Source organism: Mesitornis unicolor, unplaced genomic scaffold (assembly GCF_000695765.1).
Source record: "Mesitornis unicolor isolate BGI_N332 unplaced genomic scaffold, ASM69576v1 scaffold1040, whole genome shotgun sequence".
In the NCBI taxonomy this organism is placed as follows: Eukaryota; Metazoa; Chordata; class Aves; order Mesitornithiformes; family Mesitornithidae; genus Mesitornis; species Mesitornis unicolor.
Window position 1 is genome coordinate 32,228 of NW_010156072.1, and position 7,268 is coordinate 39,495.

Here is a 7,268-nt window from a genome sequence, read left to right on the forward strand (position 1 = left end):
CCGCACCGCACGTGGGGCTGCGTTGGTCACGGCCGGTGCCAGAGAGAGAGAGAGAGAGATATGCCCTGCACACCCCTTAAATCCATGAATTCGCACGGGCGCTGATTGGTTTGGCCCTGGTCAGAGGTGGGTCTGACAAAGGCAAAGGGGGAGCTTTTCAGGCAGCTTCTTAAAGGGCCATCTCCATAGCCCTTCCCCCGTTACCAAAGACACAACCAAAAACCCCTCACAGAAAACTCAATACACTCACTCTGCCAAGGCTGGCTTCTTTTCACTCTTTCTCAAGTTTTTCTTGATACATGGTTATTTTCTCTGCACTTCCCATGTGATTTATCGAGGCAATATCCATACTCTCTGCAAAGAGTTAGGTCCCCCATCTGTCTCACTTTTAACAAACTTCCTGATCTGTGTCTAGTTTCCATTTTGAAGATGAGCACAGCAACGGTAGAGAACTCCAGCTTGTCTTACTTCTGTGCAGATGCTGAGTCTAAGCACATAAGACCCCCAGTTTCAGGGGAGCTCTTCAGCTGTTACTCTCTACATCATAGAAACCTCCAGAAACTGACATTACTTACTGAAAATCACAGGTAATTTTACGTCTCAAATGACTGCAACAGTCATTTCTAGTCATATCGTATAACCCACTCGGGATTAGAGTCAAGCATTGCCCTCATGGGCTTCTGAACCAGCTGCTCCACAAAAAAAGCCATTGAGACTTCTAAAAATGTACTCTGTCAAGTCTGGATGTAATTTTTTCCTCTTCTAGACTGAATAACTGATGTAATCCACACCTACTTATTTCCTCCTTCTACTCAGCCTGTTGTGTTGCCACCATGGTCCACTGGCCAACTAGGCAGATATTATACTACTACTTCCTACTGAAGTTTGGGACTTCCATCGATGCAAAGTCTGGATTGTTCATTGATGAGATTACTTTGTTAAGCAGTTCAGCTCTTAAGTGTCTTTAATATGCAGAACTATTAGCTATCAGCAACGCTCATTGCATCCTTCCTGAATACACGATATCATGGGAATGTCCCACTGATCATCATCTTTTGAAGTCTACGACATCTGTGCTGTTAGGATCTCCGTGAACAGTTAAACATGCCAGTTGCCTCATGTAATTTCTTAGACATCAAGCACTCCCAGAGGAGTATCTTGCTTAAACAATCTCTCGATTCTGTCTGTTCCCTGTTTCCTCTTCAACAAGGTTTGACCTTTAACACCAACGGAAGGGCTACAAACCAACAGCACTCAAGGCATGATATGGCAGGGTGGCTGCTGGCAGCAGTTTATCAGTAGTAGGCCCTTGACTTGAATTTATTTTCCTCTGTGCACAAGGAACTCAATTTTGTTGCTTCAAAAAGGCACACTGCACAGTCCATTTATTTACTCAGGCATTTCCCAAGCGAGTGATCTGCAGTGTGGAATGGCCTTTTGGTTTTCTTTTTTAAAGTAGTCTTCTTCCTCATCTCCCCCCACCCCCAAGGATGTCAGCTGGCCAGCACCAGCTTCAGCAGTTCACAGGGAAAGCAGAGAAAGAGGCTTGGATTTGCAGTGCGGAAAACTTGGATCTTAGCAATTGAGGAAAAATATCTTACAAAGGTCACAACTCTTGGAAGAATATCTCCTTGTGTTTAAAATACAACAGGATATTTAAAATTAAATCAGCTAGGAAGTTAAGACCTTTGGAGCACCGCAATAGGTTACATGGACTTGATTCTCCATTTGTGTTTTACAATGATGCACCTCAACTTCAGTGCTTTGGCAGCAAACGAACGCAAAGTCGGAGCAACACAGTGACAGTTTTGATCAAGGAGAGATTTTTCTTTGGTTATCCAAGTGTAAATTAAAATAAAATTTATAATCGCTGTAAGAAACATCAAAGTAATTTTTAAACATATTCTGCGTGTTATAAACTGTTGTCACAGAAGGTAAAGATCAAGGTAGAGGTAGCAGACCTAACAGTTAAGCTTTCGTGTATTTTTTGTATATGTCCCTATTGAGCAACATTAGTGCTAGCCCAGATTTCATTCTGATTTCTGAGATCCTTACTGGGGCTGCTTCTTCATCCTGAGACAGGGTGTAAATTATTCAAGTAGTAGCTTGACTAAATTTCAGGTTAGCTTTTCTAACTTCTGTTGCTTTCTAAGCCAGTTGCACACAGGGATTGCAATATTGAATTAAATACACAGTTTCTGCTTTCTGTATTGCAGTGTTGAATGAACAATTTTTAAAGCTCCCAAATATTAATTATATCTATCAGAGGGGGAGGAAAGAGGGTTTTGCAGTCTCAGGAATACAGCAGAGCTTTTAGCAAGGAAGAGTCAAATTAATAAAGCTTGTTACACTTTGCAATTTTGCTAGACATCTGTGAGGTGAGAGCAGCAAGTGGTGCTAGCAGAGATGGTAACTGCAGGACAGAAACCTCCCTGTCTTTAGTCCTTGAGCAGATGACAGAGGGGACAGAAAGAACCCCTTGACGCCCTTGTCTCAGGGCGGTCAGAGCTCTACTGAGCACTACAAACCACTGCAGCCTGGAACCGTGAGCTTTTTCAATTTTTATTTTTTTTTCTTCCCTTTAAAAAGTTTTCAGGAAGTCTGGGGGAGGGGCAACGCTGTTTCTTTTTGTTATAATGGGCTCCTTTGTGGGGATGGAAGAGGAGAAGCGATCCGTGTGCCTCTGGTGCACACGCTTCCCAGTGATTCCCAGGGTAACTTCCCAGGGCTCCTAAAAAGCGCTGGGCCTCCGCGGTGCGGGGGGAAAAGGGGAGGGGGGCTGCTCCAGGATGGAGCTGATGGTGCTGCTCAATGCTCTGGTTACTCGCCTGCTCTTTGTGCTGCACTCCCTCATCGGGGTCTGGAGAGTGACTGCAGTGAAGAAAGAACCCAAGTACTGGCTGCTAGCACTGCTCAACCTTCTCCTGTGCCTGGAGACAGGGCTTACCCTCAAGTTTAAGCAAGGCAGAGGCTACAAATGGTGAGCATACCCCGCCGGCTCCGACAGAGCTCCTCTTGCTTCTTTGCATGTACTTTGCTGCAGATGTGAGGCTGCCTTCTGGGGCTGCTGCCCCCGAACAGTGCTGCCCTGGCTTTGCTGCTGCCAGGCTTTCAGGGGACTGTGTTTTCTCCTCTGCTGCACCTAGGGGGTCGGGGGTGGAAAAGTGGTAAAGCCCCAGCTAGTCCATTGATAGAGGGCTTTCAAGGAGAGGCAGTTTTGCAACAAACTACTTGGGAGCCTTTTCTCTCTACAGTTCTGTGTGTGTATCCATACTAACAGCTGGAAAGTGTGGAAACTTAACTGCAGGCAAGAGGTACACGCTCTAGAGCTGCTGATCCAGTGGACTGGGGAAGCAGGGGGCACGCACTCCCTCGGTGTCGCTGGGCTCCTCCTAAGCAACAACGTGTGAGCAGCAGAAGGGTGCTGGGGGGCCCACAGAAGCTGTTCCACGTGGATGCCCTGCATCTCTTACCCCATCCTGCCATGCCCTGGCTTGCACTCCCTTTCCTGGGTCTGCATTCCCTGTCCTTGCTACTTGCAACAGAGCTAACGCCACGCTAGTGCATGAACCAAAACTCAGTTGCAAAGAAAAGATGAACAGCAACCACTCTTGCAATACAGCAAGAGTGGCTTAAATATTTGGATTTGAATTTGAGAGGCTATTTCAGAGGGGAACTTTGATGCATGAAAGGCTGCCTGGGAAATGAACACAAAAGTTAGTCATAGCAGAGTTTGCCCAAGCATATGCATTTTTAAGTGCATCTAAAGAATTACAGCAGTCATCTACAGCTCATCAGCACTCAGTCAGCCAAAACAAATGCTCTGTAAAAAGGTCATGTAAGTAATTGTCAAGATTTCATTAGGATTTTTTTTTTTTCTAAAACTGAAACTGCATGCAGGCCTTGAGACAAATCCAGGACAAAAAAAAAGTATTCTAGCATATGTCAATGATTGTAAATTCTGCCCATTGCAACCTGTGAAACTCATTATAACGGGAGCGTGTTGTGTGACAATTCCCACAAGTGTTCCATGTTCTAAATTTGAATGTAATAAAAGCATGCTAAAGTCTGGGATGCAGAAAAGTTTTAACAGCAGCAGAGCTCCAAATGCACGGTTATGAGACAGAGGGAGCAGACCTGATTCACTGGGAAGAGGAGGCAGCAGCAGAGACTTCATGAAGAAACACTTGCTAGGGCAGCTTTTAGAAAATCCAGGGAAAAATAAGTACAGAAAGCAGATCCACTTTAGATGAATACATGGGCTAGAAGACTAGTCTAGATTTAGCTAGAAGGGAATTTTGAAAATGGATGTTCTCTAGCACTTTAAGCAGCACAGTAAAGTATGTTTAGAGGTAAGAACTGTAGGCAAACAGCCAGCATCCACTTGTGTCACGATAACTTTCTACTCTGGTGGAAAGCACTCGTATTCAGAACAGGCAGTAGCATCTGCATTTATAGAAACAAGGCCATGGACAGTCACTGATCCAGACAGTGGGCAGTCTGTGCCAAGGACTCTCCTGTCCCCAAAAGCCTCATACTCTCTTTGTCTTTTGTCAATAAGACTTTACTTATTACACCAGCACAAAAAAATTAAATGTCAGACATGGAGAAGAAGTATTATTGTGGGCCTGGCTACATAATATTTCCTGTAGATTGCTCCTTCTGAAAGAAAGACAGGGTTAAAGCCCTTGAAGTCTCCTGGCCTGAGCTGGTATCATTAGCTCAGTATTGCTAACCTGCCAGCTGGATGGATTTTTCATGTGCTCAAGTCCTACGGGAAATACTGTAAAATGTTAGTTCTCCCATTCAAATGAGAGGTGTGTTCTCTCCCAAAATAACCAGGATAAAACCCTACAGAATCACTAACTTCTTTTCCTTTTTCTTTTTTTTCAAAGGCAAACAAAAAACCCCCACCACCAAAACTAGCAACACTACCCTCCCCTCACAAAAAAACCCCAAAAAACAAACACCAAAACAAAAAACACCCAACCATCTCCCCCAGAACCAAACCAGGACTATCTTATTTAGAGGAGACTGTTTGAAACATTTCATAGCAGCTCAGCAACCCAGTCATTTCCCTGATCAGCAGCGTTTTTTCTTTTCCTCAATACTTAATCTCCACTGGAAAAGTCATGATTACAAAAATAAAGGTATATTCAGGATAGGAACAAACAATAAATACAACAACATTTGACCAAAACGTGGCTGCAGTTACATACTTATAAACAATTTAAATTCATGGCAGAATGTGCCAATGGCAGGATAGAAGGAATCAAGCAAGTATGCAGAGTTGGACTCCACTGCCCTGGCTCGAGCCATAACGTGAGTGATGCAAAGGCTGCTGTGTACTTCAGCAGCACTGCAGTGAAGCTCACTCTGTACTACGGCAGAGCTAGAGGGAACATCTGTGGCATCAGACCTCATTCCTCCTCCAAAAGGATAAGGATTGCCGAAAAACCCCACCCCAAACAGAACTGTCACACGTTTAACATGAAAACATGCACAACCCTCACAAGAATCAGTGCTTGTAGAAGGAGTAATGAAGCCTCTCTAGTACTTCTGAATACACTCAGCTCAAGAAGCTGAAGATAGTAAGCTTCACCGTCACAAGGTATATAGAAGACTGACAGGGAGAAAAGAACTATAGACAGAAATCCTAAAGAATTATACATTTGCCAGCACAAATGGACAAATAAGGCCAAGATCCATTTTCATAAACTATTTTAGCCTGCACTGAAAGACTTTCTACTGAAGAAATGCTTGTTTGAAGCAAACTGATGCTATTTCTGCCTTTCCTGTGTCAATGCGTAGGGTTCTGATCAGCAGCCATTAAACCAGCATCATTCAGTGAAATGACTCAATGTATTAATTTATCCTTCATGGAATAAGAAAGCATGTTAGCTAGAGGCTGCTGCTTTTTTTTTCTTCCCTTAAACACAGAGAATGCTGTGATAGAAATACAAACAGCCAAGTGCCTTTGATTTGTTCTAAAAAGAGTTTTTAAATAAACTTCCAGATGTGATCTTAGATGGATATACAAATAAATCTGTGATTCATAATGCTGACAACATAAGGAATTCAGCAAGAGTAACAACTCTCATTTGCATTTATCCTATTTATGAATACTCCATATGATAGAAGGTACAAGATGCTTTTCAATGCAGATATTGATAGACTATACAGTATTTACTATGTGATAAAATACCAAGCTGTCTTGTCTTTTCTTTCGCAGGTTTTCACCAGCAATATTTTTATATTTGATTTGCACAGTACCATCACTATGGCTACTAGAAATTCATCATGGGACGCAGGTATTTATAATGAGACAAGATGGACTAGTTTGATGTTGATATATTGTTTGATGTGTTGGATTTGGGCATACACACAGAAGTCTGCCAGGTCTTGTTCCAATATTCTATTTTATACTGGTAGGTCTCCCAGTCCAGCTATGGATATACCACAACTACTGTCTATTTCCTAAACGTCAAATAGTGAACCCCATTCCTAGCTAAAAATTAGACCATTTATTTGTGTTTGGAAGGAGAACCAAGGACTAGGAGTTTGAAAAACAGCCTTTTATCTCCTGGTTACCAGCTTGAATCTTGCTCAAGATGATAAAAGAATTTCATTGCTTTAGAGGCCTTTGTAAAATAAGTACGAGTTTCACAGCACTTACAGGCAGATATCACAACCCCAAGCAAGTCAAAATCAAGACAGGTATCAGTGAAGGGGATCTTAAACTCCCTCATGTTTGCTGCGGCCTGGGAGAATACTCACAGATAGCTGACAGTAATTTGTCAGTGTTTATATCCTTTCTTTGCTCATGCTGTATAGTAATCTGGGATGGGGTTGTCTGGGATCCAATTCAGGACTAAACCACTCAGTAAAATTCTTAAAGGCAATTGTTCTTTTGGCAGATGGGGTCAGGTAGGGCCAGGACAGAGCCACTTAGCCCAGCAACCCACGTTGAGTGAACCAACTCCCCATGCAGGCTGCTTTCTGGTCCCTATAGCACTTTCACATAGTGAAAAGGGGATTTGGTCTGTCCGAGCATTTGCACATATGCAGTACCTTACATCCACAGCAGAAAAGGGCCTAATAGGAACAAGAGCAAAAAGCAACAGAAGAAAATACATAAATTAGACTAAGAAGACATAGTGCCTCATTTTCTCCTTTGAGACATTGTTAGAGCCCACAGAAGCATAATCAAATATTCAAAATTGTGTTTACACTGAAAATGCCTGAGGCTTTTTCTAAATACAGCAGCA

General features: G+C 42.9%; 1 protein-coding gene across 1 annotated transcript in view; it reads left to right on the top strand.

The window, feature by feature from the left end:
- Positions 1-2,644: 2,644 nt before the first annotated feature.
- Positions 2,645-7,268, top strand: part of TMEM26 (transmembrane protein 26) — a 14,478-nt gene continuing 9,854 nt past the window's right edge. The window contains exons 1-2 of the mRNA XM_010194564.1: positions 2,645-2,980; positions 6,233-6,311. Coding sequence (XP_010192866.1) covers positions 2,790-2,980; positions 6,233-6,311 — 270 coding nt within the window. The 5' untranslated portion in view covers positions 2,645-2,789. The remainder of the gene's footprint in view (positions 2,981-6,232; positions 6,312-7,268) is intronic.